Source organism: Peromyscus californicus, unplaced genomic scaffold (assembly GCF_007827085.1).
Source record: "Peromyscus californicus insignis strain IS unplaced genomic scaffold, ASM782708v3 Scaffold_9__1_contigs__length_137607984, whole genome shotgun sequence".
NCBI classification, from domain to species: Eukaryota; Metazoa; Chordata; class Mammalia; order Rodentia; family Cricetidae; genus Peromyscus; species Peromyscus californicus.
Window position 1 is genome coordinate 70,008,215 of NW_026294617.1, and position 18,097 is coordinate 70,026,311.

General features: G+C 50.5%; 1 protein-coding gene across 1 annotated transcript in view; it reads right to left on the reverse strand.

The window, feature by feature from the left end:
- The window catches only part of Ints3 (integrator complex subunit 3), a 46,237-nt gene that overhangs the window by 6,321 nt on the left and 21,819 nt on the right, over positions 1-18,097 (reverse strand). The window contains exons 4-21 of the mRNA XM_052730431.1: positions 17,849-17,962; positions 17,504-17,588; positions 15,842-15,908; positions 13,426-13,570; positions 11,940-12,069; positions 10,150-10,247; positions 7,835-8,026; positions 6,140-6,227; positions 5,651-5,730; positions 5,014-5,105; positions 4,578-4,684; positions 3,845-3,964; positions 3,385-3,514; positions 2,924-2,978; positions 2,571-2,674; positions 2,070-2,114; positions 1,810-1,929; positions 220-373 (exon numbers count right to left, since the gene is read on the reverse strand). Coding sequence (XP_052586391.1) covers positions 220-373; positions 1,810-1,929; positions 2,070-2,114; positions 2,571-2,674; positions 2,924-2,978; positions 3,385-3,514; positions 3,845-3,964; positions 4,578-4,684; positions 5,014-5,105; positions 5,651-5,730; positions 6,140-6,227; positions 7,835-8,026; positions 10,150-10,247; positions 11,940-12,069; positions 13,426-13,570; positions 15,842-15,908; positions 17,504-17,588; positions 17,849-17,962 — 1,926 coding nt within the window. The remainder of the gene's footprint in view (positions 1-219; positions 374-1,809; positions 1,930-2,069; positions 2,115-2,570; positions 2,675-2,923; positions 2,979-3,384; positions 3,515-3,844; positions 3,965-4,577; positions 4,685-5,013; positions 5,106-5,650; positions 5,731-6,139; positions 6,228-7,834; positions 8,027-10,149; positions 10,248-11,939; positions 12,070-13,425; positions 13,571-15,841; positions 15,909-17,503; positions 17,589-17,848; positions 17,963-18,097) is intronic.

Consider the following 18,097-nt stretch of genomic DNA (forward strand, 5'->3'; position numbering starts at 1 on the left):
CACTTGGGAGAATGAAGCGGGGGGATCGCCCTTTAGCCTACAGTCAGTCTGGGCTTCATAGTGAATTTTAAGCCAATCAGGGCTACAGAATGAGAGTGTCTCAAACAAGTGAGTGCATACCGAGGTGGTCATCTCCTGTGAGCCCTGCACGGCTGCCGCCCGCCCCCCACCGCCACCCCCACCCCCGCCCCCCCACATGGACCCCGTGGAGACGCGGACCTCTGTGTAGATGGACGGTGTGAGGTGGCAGAGCAGACGCACGTCATCCTCCTGGCAAGCCTTCATGTCCATCATGAGGCAGGTGTGCAGGTCGCCCAGCTGGGTAGCCTGGGCAAACGACTCGTACAGGTTCATCTTCCCTGCAGCAGCTTTGCTACAAGACCAGTGGGACCTAAGTCAGCAGTGCGCCCAGCATCCCCAGAGGTGCCCATTCCACCCTGCAAGCGCTGCTGAGGGACCCCACAGCACCCCTTGCCTTCCCCAGAGTCCAGCAACTGCAGGGTCAGGAGACACTTTTCTTCCCCCAATACTGGCTTTTGTTTGTGGTGTTTTACTTGTTTGAGACAGGGTCCCACTATATATAGCCCTGGCTGACCTTGAACTCACTTCATTTTGTAGACCAGGCTGACTCTGATCTTAGGGAGATCTACTTGCCTCTGCCTTCCAAAGAATGCTAGTATTTAAGTGTACACCACTGTGCCCAGCGTCCCCAGCAGCGGCTGTAAGCACCAGCAGGGACTGTCCCGACTCCTGAGAGCGGAGGAAGAAGGGCTCCTCTCAAGCTGGAGAAGTACCAACTAACATCATGTACAAAGCCTAACTTGGAGCTGAGGCTTCAATGTAAGAACGAAAAGCGTGTGGTCCTCACACAGGAAAATACATGAAGCTGGGCCTGGTAGCACATGCTTATAATCCCAGCACTCAGGAGGATGAGGCAGGAGGATCTTTGGAGGTTCTGAGAACCTGTCTCAAAATGAAACCAAACAAACAATAAAAACTCCACATAGGCCAGTCAGTACTTGGGAGGTGGAGGCAGGAGGATCAGGGGGTTCAAGGCTATCCTTGGCAAAGCAAGTTTGAGACCATCTCAAAAACAAAATAAACCAGACATGGTGGGGCATGCCTTTAAACCCAGCACTCAGGAGGCAGAGGCAGGTGGATCTCTACACAGCAGCTCCAGGAGAGCCAGCACTGTTACACAGAGAAAGAAACCCTGTCTGGAATGGCAAGGGTGGAGGGGAGTCTCATGCAGCTAAGGCTGGCCTGGAACTCGTGCACACACCTCCGAAGTGCTGAGACTGCAAGAGACTAGACCTCCAGAGAACTGAGGGGGTCAGGATCTGATGGCAAGATTGGGAGGCAGTGGGCATTTCCTGGAGCTTGGGGCCCAGTTGGAGGCACTGGGGCATGTATTCACAAGATTTGTTCCTGGCCCTCTCTGTCCCATTCTCTTCTTGGCTGTTGTGAGCTGAGCAGCTTCCTCTGCCACAAGCCCATGATGCCCATGGCTACGATGTTCTGTCTTACCACAGGCCTGAAAGAACAGAGCCAGTAGACCCTGCGCCGAGCTATCTGAAACCATGAGCCAGCATACATTTTCCTCTAACTTTCTCTCACTGTGTCACAGTGGTGAAAAATTTACTACCACAGGATGTATGGACCCTGGATTTAACCCCCGGCACCCAAACTAACCAACAAAATGGACTGTGCTGCTGTTGATATCTAAAAGGGGAGGGGACTGGTGTGCGAACAGAGAGGCTGCTCTCCAGAATGCCCCAACACCACGCAGAAGACAGGGACCACACCCACCTTGCCCTCAGGTAGTAGAGCAGGTGGTAGCCGATCTTGGGTTGTTTTTGATACAGCTCGGACAGAAGGTCCAGAAGCAGCGAAAAGCTGCTGTTGTCCTCCTGCATCTGGCACAGGTTCCTAGATGGGGAGAAGAAGGCCATCACCTAGAGCAGACTCTCCTAAGGGTTCTCTCCCCACCCAACACCTCCTTCTCCCTGGAGGACAGGGACATCTGTGTATGTCAGGGAAGACGGCAGGCAATCAGCTCTTCAGCTTACCTAAATATTAGGTAGAGAGGCTTCCCTACAGACTCCTCCAGGGACCTAAAAGAGGAAGGTTAAAGAGAGGCTACATGAAGGGAGAGTCTACAGGCAGATGACACGAAGACCAGGCATCTAACCCACTTCTTTCCTACCCAAAGGCAAATCCTGCTGCCTAGTGGTTTGGGAACAGACAAACCGGCTCCCAACACAGAAGCACAATCAGAGGATGTCATCCTCACTGAGGAACAGACTCTTGCCCTTTGGCCAAGTCGGGCCAGGGGCCAGTCCCTCCAGAAGCAGCAAGGCTTGGGGCCACTGGCCCAGCCGCAGGCCTGGAAAAACAGAGCAGGGATGCTGGCCCACTGCCCAGTACTCAGGGCCCATTAGTACATGTGAGCATGGAATCACCACGTGAAGAGGATGTTTTCTCAAGTCTACAGTGATGTGTGCCTCAGATCTGGGTTGGAAGAGCACACTCTGGCTTCCGAGGCCCAGGGTGTCAGAGATGAGCCTTACTCTTCAGTGACCTCTTCAGGCAACACCTCCCCTCGAAAGTGGGCCTTGAAGAGCTCCTGTAGGCAGGAAGCAAGGACAGATAGCTGCTCCGAGTCAAAGTCTTCCTGGTGACAAGACAAGGGAGGAGGAGACATTAGGACCCAGACGCAGCCTCGTGGTCCCCACCTGCCCCAGAGTCTCTGGGTCCACCTCTGTCTACCTCCCCAGCTCAGCTCACTCATGTTCTCTGCCTCAAAAGGGTTCATCTGGGGGAGAGGAAGGGAGAGCTCCATTCCCAGTGAGGCATGTGTGAGGAGCTGTAAGCTGGGAAGGCTTGGACTGCTTTCTCCCTAAGGACTGGGTTCCCCACTTACCTCCAGGACCTGGTCCACAATTTCCTGCATGACCTCACATTGGGCCTCTGTGTCACTACAGCATAGAAGTAAGAGGAAATTAGTAACGGCAGGGGTAGGACACATCCCAAGCTGGGTACATGCACATGCAGACCCCCAAGGGAGCTATGAGCTCCCAGCTCAGAGGGGAGATGTCTGGGCAGCACCTGCTATTCTGTGGACAGAGGCCCAAAGAAGTCCAGGACAATCCTCACTTGCCCTGCTCCAGTCTACAGTGGCTCTTACCTCCCAAATCCAGAAAGTGGGGTCTCAAGGTGTTAGGGACTCCCCTACTCCCAGCCCATGCTCCCCAACATCAGCCAAAGACATGTCTCATGAAGTTCCAACTGCCCCTCCAGACCCCACCATCCACCCACACTTTCTAGGTAGCAGGAAGCACCCGCACTGGACCTTCGAAGGTGGGGAGCGGAGTTTGTACCCACCTTCCTTTCTGTAGCTGCAGCACTTTGTCCCTTAGGGACTCGTCCAACTGGTCGAGGTAGGGGGTGACATCAACAGGCTCCTCCACAACAGTCTCCTTGATGGGGTGGAAGCGGAACTCTCTCTTCTTCCCTGAGGATGGTTTGTTAAGACTCTAGCACCAGAGACAATCCCCATGAGCTACCCGGTCCCTCCTCACAGCCTGTGTGCCTGTTGACTCAGTGGGGTAAGTCCCAAGCTGTACGCACGGCCCGGCTCATGCCCACAAATGGGCAGGACCACTTGCTCGACCCTCCTGCCTTTAGTGTCAAATGCTAAGCTTTGGACCACTGAGCCTCATCCAGTAACACACAAAACTCAAAGCTCACGGGCGAAGAGGTAGGACAGAAAGACTGCAGACAGGCTACCTGAGGAGTGGGCCTGGGCTACCACAGCTCAGACACTCCCTGCTGCTACCCTTACCTTTGCTATTGAGGTCCTCCTCCTCATCACTGAAGGCTGCCTCTGCATTGTCATAGCAACTCTCCTCCTTATCTGACAGGTGGTTGTCCATCTCCATGGAAACAGGCTCTTCAATTTTGACTTGTGAGTAAAGAGAGAGAGACTCTGATTGCCCCTGGGTCCCCCAGTACACCCCATGCTTCTGGGAATGAGACTAGTGGGAGAACGCAGTTTATGCCCCATATGGGGGACTGCTGGAAGGACAGACTTGCCTTGTCACTTCTCTGTGACCCACCTAGAGGAAGGGACAGCACAGGACATGACTTCTCCATGTCAGCTGATGAGCGAGGCACAGCCTTTTCTTTTCTGAAACAGGGCTTTCTGTACCCCAGGATACCCGTGATGTGATCCCCTGGTCTTCCTGCTCACCTCCCAGGTACTAAGATTAAAGGCATGCACTGCCAAGCTCAGCTCTAGGGACGTTTACTAGTGTTCTTTAATTTAAAACCAAGTTGGAAAGTAGTGCTTGGCTTAAGCCCTTATACCAAAACAAAAAATTGTGGGAACCAGTCTGCCAGATGGCAGTCTGAAGTCAGGAGCAAAATGAACATGAGTGGATGTGAGGAGGGGCCTGGACTAAGGACTGGGAGACAGGTGCATTCACTGAGAGGTCACTGGGGAGAGTGAGAGTGAGAGTGATGAGTGAGGGTTCAATGGAGACCAGACGGCCGGCTGTCTGTGGGGAAGTCCGTACCTTCCACGGGTGGGGAGGGCGAGCTGCAGAACTCAGGGAATTTCTCTCGGAGCATGGCCCGCAGTTCCTTATCCAACTTAGGGTTGTCAAACAGGGGAGCCAAGTGTCTAATGGAGAACACAGATAACGGTCACACCAGAGCTGCTCAGCGCCACCTCAGTGTGGACACACAGGTCGAGTAGCACAACGTGCCACTTCAGACCCTTCAGAGTCAACAGGGGACAGACAGGAAGGCCTTTGAAGCCTCTGGTAATATGATGGCAAGTTAGAAATTCCGGAGTCAAGGGGACATTGGTCTTTCTGTCCACAGCACTATTCACACCTGTTAGGGAAGGAGTCAGCAGTGCTGTGACAGTATCTGGATGCCATCGGATCCAGAAGGGTGGACCTAATGAAAAGTGGGAGAATCCCCCACCCCAACACACAAATTCCTTACGCCAAGACTCGTTTCTCCACAATGTGGTTGAGGGAAGAAAAGACGCCCTGCCGCACATGGCCTTCCAACGGTGGGTAGAAGTTAGGAATGATCTAGAAGGGAAGAAGTGGAGGGAATAACTACAATGTTCTGATTGACGAGAACTGAAAAGCTGTTCTAGTTTTAGTCAAGTGACAATCAGGCTATGTGGCCGCAGAAAGGGCTGCAATGTTCCTGACTACTCCAGGCTGTGAAGACAGAATCCTTGGACTGGCCCCAGCTGTTGGGAAAAAACCCAGATTCTATCTTCAGTCATCATCTTGCCATTAAGAAATGTATGGCTCCCAGCACTCGGGAGGCAGAGCCAGGCGGATCTCTGTGAGTTCGAGGCCAGCCTGGACTACCAAGTGAGTCCCAGGAAAGGCGCAAAGCTACACAGAGAAACCCTGTCTCGAAAAACCAAAAAAAAAAAAAAAAAAAAGAAAAGAAACGTATGGCAAGAAGGGCCAACCGCACTGGAGACAGCGTTTGCTAACTCAGGCACAGGACTACAGTCGAGGCACACTGGGAAGGCCCAATCCCTGGGAGAGGAACAAGGAACTGGACACTGCTCATGCAGGACAGGAAAGCAGAGAGAGAGAGCCACGGCAGCACTTACCCGGCACATGAAGTCCAGGAGCGTGGCAGTGATGGCTGGGTGGGGCTTCATGGAGTGATGCATGACCAGGATGGCCGGCTCTAGAGAGTGTGAGATAAAAATCAACAGTTCCCCCAACATCAGACACCGTTTCCATGTCTACTGCTAGCTTCTCAATACCCGTGAACCCCTAGGAAGCACTAAGTCTACCCCCCATCTCTACCTGTGCTCAGTCCTCATCTCCCTTCCTGTACCAGTATTCGGCGTGGAGCAAAGGAGATGCGCAGAGAGAGAGGGCCCTCCCCACTCAGAGCCCCACTCAGCAGCAACTGTCGGCCTCATCAATGCCACTTTCCTCTTGGTCAAGGGAGAAGTGAAGGGGAACAGGGAATCGCTCCTGAATCAGCCACTCCCACCCCACTCCCCTGAGACCGGTGACTGCTGTTAGCAGGATGCACAGTGGGGGGTGGGGGGGTGGGAGGATGGTGCTGACTGGTCCCAATCACATACCTATGTTCATAATGCTATCCTTGTCTGGGCTAAAGAACAGCCAGTCATAAAACAGAGCCAGCTTGGCGTTGGAGGCAGCAACGTTGGACTGGAAAAGAGAGAAGGAAAGGGGCTGGTTCCACCAATCAGCTCCCGTCTTCCCAGAGCCGAGGGTAGATTCCAGGGCCCACGTTGCTGTTCTGTCTTTAAAATCCAGCTCCCAGTAAGAGCTGGCATCACCTCAGAGTGAGGGGCACACAGTCTATTATACGGGCACTGGACTGGGTTTTTCAGGTGTGGAGCAGCACACATGCCTAATCCCCATAAGGAGAACAGCATGGGAACACTGATCACCCACAACTTGAGGTGATATTCACTGCAGCCACAGCTGCCTTTGCTGAACAACCCTAGAGACCCCTAGGAAAGGCTCGCTGCCTGAACCAGCACATTCCAGGAACACCATAAAATGGGGGAAGGGTGTGAGATGCTTAAGAACAGAATCACCCTAGCACAGAAAAAGTACACTGGAGGGGGATGGCAGCTCCCTTAAAGGTTCTCTGTGTTTGGGGAAAGGAAGTGTCCAAAGCTGATGCCGAAGTTGTGGAAATAAGCATCTATGGAGTGGTTCTCTACCTTCCTAACGCTGCGACCCTTGAATACAGTTCCTCAGGTGGTGCTGACCCCCAGCCACAAAATTATTTCACTGCTGCTTTATAACTGTAGTTTTGCTACTGTTATGAATTATAATGTAAATATCTAGTACGCAGGATATCTAATGGGTGACCCCTGTGTAAGGGTCGTTCGACCCCAGGTTGAGAACAACTGATCTAAAGGAAGAGTCAGGGTAGTGTAATGACTTATGTCTATGATTACAGCACTTAGGAGGCTGAGACAGGAGGATTGCTGCAAGTTTGAGGCCAACCTAGGCAACACTCCAAGACCTTGTCTCAAAAAAATACAGTAAGTTGAAGATAACTCAGTGGTTACAGAGCTCTTGCAAAGGGCTTGGGTTTTCTTTCAGCACCAACATGGCCATGTCCAAGCACCTGTTCCAGTTCCCTCCTCCAACCTCCACCCTACACACACACACACACACACACACACACACACACACACACACACACACTCAGGCACACACACTTAGGCACACACACACACTCAGGAACACACACACACTCAGGCACACACACATACCATAAAATAAAAAGTGAGTAAAATAAAACACAAGTATGAAAACCTTGAATCTGAATAGGAAAGAGATCAAGAGAATAACTATTATGGTTTCTAGAAACAACGAGGAAAAACTCAGGCCCTAGGGGTCCCTTAGGGACCCAGGTAGGAATGCCTCGAGAATCCAGACTTTGGAGTTGGGCACAGAGGCTGGAGCACACCTAGTCCCAGTACTGAGGGGCCTGAGACAGGAGGACTGTAGCTCGGGGCTAGCCAGAGCTCCACAGTAAGATCTTGTAACAAACAAACAACAAACAGTAGTGGAGGAAGACGACGAGCCTAGTGAAACCCACGCTCAGATGAGGAGCGACTAACACTGTCTAGAGACAAAGGGAGGGCTGAAGAGCCTGAGGCACTCAGGGGCCCACAGTGGAAGGTCCATTCGGTTCAGATGGCCCTGGAATGAGGACGGAAGAAGTCCAGGAACATGCTAGAAGAGGCACCGTTCCCCACCCAGCAGTCTCTGCCCGTGGTCTGGCCCTTTACCGTGCATGTTGTCAGGAGCCAGCCAATGATGGCCCATCGGGGCAAGATGTCTGAACTCAGCACTTCGTTGGAAGGGTGGACTACCCCACAGATGTACCGAATGAGGTCGCAGCGCAGGGACTGACTGTCAGGGGTTGAGAGGTACTGGCGCTGGAACCAATCCTGGTATCGCTTTTGCTGGCCAAATCGCACCTAGGGAGGAGGAAGTGGAGAGAGGAGGGTGGGCTGGTGAGTCGGAGACGGACCGTGTCCTTGGGACAACTAAGCTCTCTGTGTCTCGAGCGCCCTCTCCTTTTGGGGACGTCCTGATCTTAACTTTCCAGCTGGCCTGGTGATCAGTGGTTCGCGCACTCCTGCAGCTGGCCTCATGCCACTGGCCTCCCAAAGCAGCTGCAGCCCGTTCCGGCTGCTAACGCTTGTAGCTGCTTCTCTGGCCAGAAGCCTCAGCTTTTCTCCCTTTCTGGAGCTACTGCTGAATGTGGAAGAATGTTCCTGGAGAGTAAGTGTTAAGCCGGGCCACCACTGAGTACTGACTGCTTCCTGACACAGGATGACCGAACAGGACTGTTACAAGGTGCAAACTCTCCAGACCTGGCAGCAAGTCCTTCCCCAAACACACCTCAAATGTTTACAAACCACAACACTAGAGCCAGATGTGGCGGCCCACACCTGAAATTCCCACACTCCAAAAGCTGATATAGGAGGATGGCCAATAGTTCAAAGATAACTGGACTACTACCCTGTCTCAAACCAGGCACCTAATAACCAAACAGTAGCACTCAATGGGGCAGATCTGGAATTCTCTTCTAGTACCCTCTCAGAAAACATCAAAATAGATCAAAAAGGTTAACAAGATGCTTCCAGGTCAACACTGTGGAACAGAACTTGTGGCAGCAACAGTGGCTGAGCACCTGGAACACAGCAATGGTGGCAAAGATACTAAATGGTAACATATAGATGTGTGATGGCTAGTTTTATGACATAAGCCAGAGTCATTCTGGAAGACGGAACCACTGCTGGAGAAATGCCCCACCAGGTTGGCCTGTGGACAAGGAAAGCTGTGGTGCATTTTCTTGATTGGTGTGTGATTTGGCAGGGCCCAGGTCTCTGTGGGTGGTGCCACCCAGGGGCTGGTGGTCCTGGGCATTACAGAAAGCAGGCTGAACAAGCCGTGAGAACTAGCAAGTAAGCAGCACCTCTCCATGGCCTCTGCTTCAGCTCCTGCCTCCAGGTTCCTGCCCTGCTTGAGTTCCTGTTCTGACTTCTCTCAGTGGTGGACTACCATGGAAGTGTAAGACAAAGGAACCATTCCCTTTCCAAGTTGCTTCTGTTCATGGTATTTTATCACAATAAAAGAAACCCTCACTAAGGCAGTATGTATATGCTCTAAATGTGGCCTTTCCAGAGACACAATGTTGTGAAGTAGTCCAAGCTAGCCTGGAACTGGAGATCCTCGTGCCTCAGGGTCCCAATCCATGTGGCATCCCATCCCACCACAATTTGCTTTTTCTTTTCTTGCTTTTGAGACAGTCTCACTAGGTGGCCCTAGCTGGCTTTGAATACATAAAGATCTGCCCATTTCTGCTTCTCAAGTGTTGGGATTGAAATGTCAAGCGTATACCACCATGTCCAGCATTTTTTGTTACTGTTTTTCTTTTTTTTTTTTTTTTTTTTTTTTTTTTTTGGTTTTTCGAGACAGGGTTTCTCTGTGTAGCTTTGCGCCTTTTCCTGGAACTCACTTGGTAGTCCAGGCTGGCCTCGAACTCACAGAGATCCGCCTGGCTCTGCCTCCCGAGTGCTGGGATTAAAGGCGTGCGCCACCACCGCCCGGCCCCTGTTTTTCTTTTAAAGAAGACCGGGTCTCATGTAGCCCAGGCTGTCTTTGAACTTGTACCAGTCCTCCCGCATCATCCTTCTGAGTGCTGGGATTGTAGGCAGGCACCTCTACAACTCCTTTGTCCACAAACATCCTCAGAGACAGGAAAACCACGGTCCTCAGACATTTTTACCACAGTGCAGCCACTTTTGGAAACCAAAGACCACAGCCTACACTGCAGACAGACACCTGGGGACAAACACTGGAAAGACTGCTTTTAAAAAGAATCTTCAAAAGAGCTGGATTCTGCCTTGCTTCTTCAACGCTATACCTCGAATACTTCCTCTAACATTTCTTTAGGGTCCTGTACAATGTGCATAGATTGAACCAAGGAAAACCCCCCAAAAGGTAAGGGACTTAGCCACTATTGTGTGGGGCAGTAATCAGTGGTGTCAAATCTGCAGGGAGCTCAGCTAACACCGGACACAGATCATCTCACCCGGGACGTCATGAAGAGGAGCTTCGTCTCCATGTCTGGGGTAAGACGACAGGCTAGAAATTTTCGGGATGTTCTCGACTGAAGTAGCTGTAGGATACCTGGACCAAGTGTAAAAGAGAAGTAAGACACCAGAGAAATGGAAGGCAGAAGAGGAAACCGCCGGCCGGCCGGGCAGGTGTGGTTTTGCTCACGGGCCTATTCCGTGACGAGCCCGAGAAGCCGAGCAAAGGCACACGAGCTTGCCACTGGTCACACGGCCTGCAGCGCTTCCCTTCAGCGGGCCTCCCAAAGCCCCATACCCATGTTTTCATAGTTACAAGTAGATGGGAAATTCAGGGGGAAATATGAGAAGTCTGTTTTTGTTTTGTTTTGAGACAGGGTTTCTCTGTGTAACTAACAGCTCTGGCTGTCCTGGAACTCACTCTGTAGCCCAGGCTGGTCTCAAACTCACAGAGATCCTCCTGCCTCTGCCTCCCAAGTGCTGGGATTAAAGGTGTGTGCCTCCACTACCCGGCTAATAGTGGAAGTCTTAGCCTGCCTTCCTGTTCCTAAGGGTGACACTCTGAGATCCTAGAACCAATGTGACTGAATGGCACAGCCATACACGCTGCAGTCAGAAAGACCCTCCAAATCCTGCCTGTCACTGACTCGCTGTTTGGCCTTCAGCAGGCTGCTTCATCTCTCTGAACCTCACTTTCCTGTGTGGAAAGTAAAACACTCATCTTAAGGGCTGTACAGACGATTAAATGAGCTGGCACACACCCTCTGATGAGGAGGAGCCCAGAGCAACCCAGCCATGCTTAAGGTCTTAGAGTAGCCCACATTCTGGGAAAGTCAGACACGAAAGACCTTGCCAGGGGAAAAACACACACACACACACGACACACACACACACACACACACACACACACACACACACACACACACACACCAGACCCTTGTAATGAGAGGCAGGACCATTTCTTTTTCTTCTCTATAGCTCTAGGAATGAAACTCAGCACACTGTAGGTGCTTCGTCACTGAGCTACACCCTGGGAGTCGTTCTTCCGGGACTGACAGGACCCTCTGCTGACTCCACCTGGTGAACCGGCCTCTCACTTCCCCGTCAACCACAGTGAAGCCACAGACTGGTCATCCACCACCCTGCCAAGGAGCTCTGGGAAGGGAGAGGATCACGGCTTTCTCTCCGCGTTGGTGTTTTAAATTTTTCTTCCATTTTAATTTTCTGATGTGCATATGTGGACTCACATGTGTCATAGAGGGTGTGTGGAGGTCAGAGGATAACTTTGGGAGTCAACTTCTTTGCCTTCCCCCATGTGCAGTTCTGGAGACTGAATTCGGCTCATTAGGCTTAGCAGCAACTGCCTTTATGAGCCATCTTGAGGCCTTGTCTTTTTTTTTTTTTTAATTAAATGGCAGCTGGAGGCAGGTAAGTAGGGCCCAGTCAGGAACTGTTCTGTGGCCTTGCCATTCCCATGCCCAGCTGTGCTCGGCCAAGTGTGTCCTACCTCAAGCTTTCTCTGATTAAATCTCTCCAGCAAACCTCCGCCCCTTCAAATCCACTCAAAACAGCAAGGACAAGGCCGGGCGGTGGTGGCGCACGCCTTTAATCCCAGCACTCGGGAGGCAGAGGCAGGAGGATCTCTGTGAGTTCGAGGCCAGCCTGGTCTACAGAGCGAGATCCAGGACAGGCACCAAAACTACACAGAGAAACCCTGTCTCGAAAAAAAAACAAAAACAAAACAAAACCCAAACAAACAAGGACAGGGCACACCCAGGGGCTTACTCACCTGTAAACTGAGGACTCAAAGCCTGAGGGTTATGGATGATATCCTTCCAGAGCAGTTCAAATTCTGGTATCCTAGCAACATTCTGAAGTAATCTTACAAGGTCCCGGCCAATCATCAAACATTCCATGAACTGAAATGGAGGGAGGATGGAGAATGGGGAGCAGGAAAGAGAATAAAAACATACATTGTTCACCCTCTAGATGGAGGACAAAGTATAGCGTGTTCTATGAAGGGGAAAGATGGCTGAAGGGACCATGACACGATTCCTTCTGGAGTCTAGGGATTGGCTGTGTAGCTGTTCCGGAAGAGAGGCTGAAACTGGGGACCGTAAGGAAGAGGGGAGCCCTGCTGACTCTCCCATCAATCAAACACCCTCTCCGTTTGAAGTTGCTTTGATTCAGTTCAAGGGAACCAAATTCCAAAAGTATGGGACTGGGAAGTAACACCCCACATATCCCACCCCAAAGTTCATTCTGTCCAACAGAAAAGACAATTTGTAATTAAAGAAATGATCTCTATATCTGTGTGGCCCAAACAATATTGATTAAAAGCATGTGCCTATACAATTATGTGAACACATTTCTAAGATTTTTGAGATAGTGTTTCTCTGTGTAGCCTTGGCTGTCCTGGAACTTGCTCATACTCATAGAGATCCACCTGCCTCTGCCTCCCACAGTACTGGGATTAAAGCGTGTGCCACCACCAACTGGCTTTGAAGTTGTTTGTTTGTTTAAGATTGTGTAGCCCTGGCTGTCCTGGATTTCACTCTGTAGACCAGGCTGGTCTGGAACTTACAAAGATCCACCTGCCTCTGCCTCCTGAGTGCTGGGATTAAAGGTGTGTGTGGGCCACCACATCTAGCAAGATTTACTTTCATATTATGTGTATCAGTGTTTTGCCCACATGTGCCCACAGAGGCCATAAGAGAGTGCTAGATCCCCCAGAACTGGAATTACAGACATCGGTGAGCCACCACATGGGTGCTAGGAACCAAGTCCAGGTCCTCAGCAAGAGCAGCATCCGCTTTAACTACCGAGCTTTAAAGTCTTACCTGATAGTGCTTTTAACTTAGATTTTCTTATGTGGCCAGTGGCCTCATAGTAGCTAAGATTTAGGATATCTCTCTTGGGAGAAACTGTAGTAAATAATTCATAATCCACACAAGTAAACATGTCAATTACTTCCGGGGTAGGTGGGGCTGATGTAACAGTGGGCATACAAGAATAGCTGTGTTGTACAACAACGTAAACCGAAACTGACCAGAAAAACCCTGGATGCCAGCATTATGTGTGGCGTTTCTAAGAGCAAGGGGTATTCCATGCCAGCTCCCTGTCCTTTACTTCTGAGCTGTCTAGGGATGATGAAAATACCACATCTAAACCACCTGCACCTCTAACAAGGGATCTCTGGCCCAGATGCATAAAGGCCATTGGGATACCACATCTAGATATCACTTCCTCATACTGATTTTGTCCTGTTCCCTTACCCGTTCCCGAAGCAAGGAGATACAGAAGTCAACTTCCTTCTGCCGAAGGGTCTGGAGCTGGGCGGTCCCATGGTGGTCCACGATCAGTCGGAGGTACGTGTACACAGCCATGGCGATGAGGATGCTGCTCTTGAGGACCCACTCCCTGCAGGAAGGGAAGACACTGCACCTACTTCCTGCCTAGACCTACTTGCTCTACCGGCCTGCACCTCAAACTCCTTTGAAGATCACACACTGAGAACGGCTTCCATCCTTTGAAGGTTTTTCTCAGGTGTTATTAACTAACTACGAGTTGACTAAGGTAAAGGTAACTAATTTTCTTTACCAGAAAAATGCCCAACAAAGGTAGGTGCTGAATGAAATCAACCTCTTCTAACATAAGCATTTTCACAGCTGCCAATAAAAGAACGTTTGTTGGCTCATTCAACCACCACGGCCCATCACATGCGAAGCGGTGTTAGGTGAGGCACAGAACAGAGGCAAGCTACGTTTCTCCCGCTCAGCTATGGAACCTGTTTTCTGTGTCAGTAATTCTCTTAAGTGTGACGCAAGGACCTCTGGGGAATTCCAGGACCCTTTCAGGACCTGGAGTTCTGAGAACACACTGTGCTAGCCCTCTATCGGGCTTATTATAGTCAACCATGCCACAAACCTTTCCCTGGCTCTAGCCACCAACCCCACCCTCAGATAATGAGTCACCTGCCCTAAACCCTAAACCAAAATCTGGGAGGTTGTTGCGGAGGGGCCAGTGTGTGTGTGTGTGTGTGTGTGCGCGCGCGCGCGACACCTGAATTTAGACGGTAAAGCCCATTTTTCCGGAGTTTTAGATTTTCCCTGGAAAACAGTGAGGAAAGCATGATCTGTTCAAAAGGGGCAAAGGGAAAGCCACAGTGGGAGGTTCCCGGCATTCTAATGCTGCCTCCAAGTGCCAAGCAGTTTGTAATTGCTTTGACACCCCTGCTGGAAGGCAGAGAACTGGAGGAAGAGGTTAATTACCACAACCAGGCAACATCCTGGCTCAGGAAAAGTAATCAAGTCACTTAATTAACTAAAAGACTGTGGCCTTTTCTTTTCTTTCGATGTCTTCTTTTCTCCTTTTCTTTTGGGTGTGTGTGAGTCGCTTCTGTTTTTTGAGACAGGGTCTTGCTAGATAGCCCAGGCTAGACTTGAATTCACAGTAATCCTCCTGCCTCAGTCTCCCAAATGCTAGGATTACAGGCGTGCACTACAATGCCCAGCACTGTCCTGTTTTCACAAAATGGAAATGCTACTCAAGGACACATACTTCCTTTTACCCCCACATCCCTAAAAATACTTGGAAAGGTCAGGTAAACAGGATGGTAAGCTAGAACACATTTAAAATGCCAAGGCAGTCCCTTTCACCACAAATGTGAAGGGGCTGGGCAGCAAGGTGGCTGCTATGTGACCTGCATGGGAAATTCAGCTTTAAGGGATGACGGACAGAATCTGATACCAGGAACAGAATGAGAAGATCACTTTTGAGGAAGACTCCTAGCAGAGGGGAAGGACAAATCTGACCACAAGGATGGAATAATGAGGAGGAGAGGGAGATGGAAGTAAGGCCCTCTAGCCAAAGGGAGTCGAGAAACAAGAGATCTAAAGAGAAGCAGAGGCCTAAGTAAGAAACTGCTAGAAGCCCCATTGCTGGCGTGATGACACCAGCCCCGGGCAGCTGCGCAACTGCGCTCGGGCACTAGGTGGCGCTGCACAGCAGGTCTGGGCAGAGCATAGCTTTGATTATGAAGAGAACCATTTTTTAAATTGAAACAAATATGGACAATATTAGGCCTCTTAGTCATTTGGCTACTGGATGTCCTTACTCTGAAAGAGACGCTAGAATTATGTGAGGCAGAAACTGGGAACATAGGTCAAGGTGAAGTCATAAGGAAATTTACGTAATAGAACAGCCCTCCCACCATTTCCAGGCCTTCACTTTGATGGGGAAGAGGAGCCAGAAAGTCAAATGTGCCCCTGTATCACCTTCTTCACCCACACTGCCCTGGGCCATTCCAAAAAAGAGCATGTGCTGGACTGAGAAGCCTGGAAGGGAGATGAGGTACCTCCAGGCCGGAGTGGTTGGCTGGCCCCCTCTACTGAGCTCATTTTCCCCCAGCTCCCCCAAAATATAAACATTCCAAGGAGGTCTGGGTCAAAAATAAACCCTTATCAGATGAAACCAGTTTTTCCTGGGCTCTGAGATATTTCAGCAAGGTCCTTCTTTCCCACTCCTCATCCCTCGGGACACACTGTGGCATGAGTCCTTCCATCTGCCACCTTCCCACTGCATCAGACTCTGTTACAGACTCTACAGCCGCGAGCCTTCCTTCCCATGTCCCATACTCACACCCCTCATGGCCGTATCTGGTCTTGCCCCACCCTTCACGGTAGACTCTACCTCTGCTCCGTCAGGATATCCAGAACACTTTCTGCCAACCAGATATTTTTGGCTGTAACATCGCCACCTGATTTCAAGGGGATGGGAGGGGGAAGAATCAGAATACAGTAGCTCTAATTAGCAACTCAGCTAATCGAACCAACAAACCTCTTGGCTCATCCTGCCAGTCCACCCAGCTATCCCATCACCACTGCCCTGAATGCTAGAATAACCTCTCTCTTCTTCTAGGCTTTCAAGGTTTCCCCTTTGCCTTGAGAGAAAGGAAAAGAATGCTCTGATTTTCTAGAACTGCTACTGTACCAGAGCCGATATTTTCCTATCCACCAGGAAATGCAGGGGTAATGCTTTGTCCTTGAAAAGTAATGTCTCAGACAAACAGAAGCCCCAGTTGAAAAGCAAAGGTGGTATGTGCACTAGGGTCTAAGAGACGTGGGGAGTTGGCACGGCAGCAGTCTAGTGTCCGGGTGTCAGGGTGGGATTCAGGATCCTGACAGGCTAAGGGGCGGGTGTGTGTGTGTGTGTGTACATGTTATTTCTATACACCAGTCTTTGGATCTTGCTACTGAACTTCCTGGAGCAGAATTAACATGCAGTGTTGCCAGACAGCCGCGCTTCGATGAGAAGTGGGGCTGGGGTGTCAACGAAAAGGAGGTGCCGAGAAAGAGTAAGAATACACAGCACACCAATGTCACACACCGCTCCGGGTCTCAGGGAAAAAATTCAGTGTTCACATAGTCATATCACAACCACTGGGGGCCGTCCACACAGAGCAGGGATCTCAGGGTTAGAGAGAGCCCTAAAGAAAGGCAAAGCACAGCCAGGTATGATGGTGCAGGCCTGTACCATCAGCACCGAGGACGCTGAGGCAGGACTGGGAATGTGAGGCCAGCCCGGGCTACACAGCAAGACTTGGTTCATTTAAAAAAAAGGGGAGGGGGGAGAAAGGGTGGAGTGGAGTTGAGCAAGGTACGTTTTAGTGGTAGAGTGCTTGCCTAAACATATGAGGCCTTAGGTTCAATTCTCACCACCATAAGAAACAAAACAAAAAGACAGGCACCAGTGGGCATTGGTGAAGCAGAGCTGCAGGGTCGGCCTCGTTTTTATCTATTATTAATACTTTGTTTGCTTTCTTGTTTTTAACAGGAAAACAAAACACAAGCGATCTCAAAAGCAGAAGAGATGGCTTGGGCAGACCTTTCCATAGTCAATATTTCAGACAGAAGTCATTGATGCCAAGATTAAAAAACCCCTAAATGTCAGGGACTATTCTGTGACAATGTCCCTCAGACTGGCCCTCGTTAGTTGCCAAAATCACTAGGCAGCCAGTGTTTAGAACAGGGGTGAAGCCAGGGAAAACAGAAAGGCAGAGAGCACATGGCTTCCTTCTTTCTCCCTGCCCCCCTTCCTGATCTAGAAGCTCCTAACTCCAGGGTGGTGACTGGCTAATACAGGCCAGACACCTGGTCAGGTCTTAATTTAGCAGGAAAGAAATCAAGACAAGACTCATGATTCAAAATCCCCCTATGATTTTTCAATTCATTTTTCCTGCAACGTATGTGGCCAGAAGATGTCTAGTTCCCTAGGTACTTAAGCATCCTCCATTGCCTAGGCTTATCTCTGGGCTCCTTCCCTTTCCTCGTACGCTCCTGCCAACAAGCTTACCTGCAATCTGCTTCATAAATGTCATGCAAACACCGTCAGCTCCCAGGACTCCACTCTTCACCAGTTCCCGAACCAACCACACCAACTAGAGGAGAGGAAAAGACATACAGAGCAGAGATGAGAGTCTGAAAAAGGAGCTAACTGAGTCACCCACAATTTAGGTGCACAGTAACAGCGGCAGTCCACACCCTCTCCCTTAAGAGGGCCCACCTCCAGCCTATACCACTGGGCTTGGCTCTTTTCTTGTTTGGGGTTCGGGACTGAACCCTTCCATGTGCATGCTAAGCACATGCTCTAACCCTGAGTTACACTCCAGCCTTCCTTTTCTTTCTTTTCTGGCCTTACCTGAGTACGACAGGTATCTTGCAACTTCAAGTACTTTTCCATGAGTATCTGGTTGATCTTGTTCAGGACAATGTTCATACCATCACGACTCACCAGAGCCAAGTCCCGGTAACACTGTGAGAAGTAAGGCTTGTGAGCAGCCAGTAAGCTAAGACCTTTTCCCCACAGTCACCCGGCCAACCCCAAGCCAGTCTCTTAAATAACAACAGTGGGAAACTGAGTGGCAACAGAACACACTGCATTCTGGAC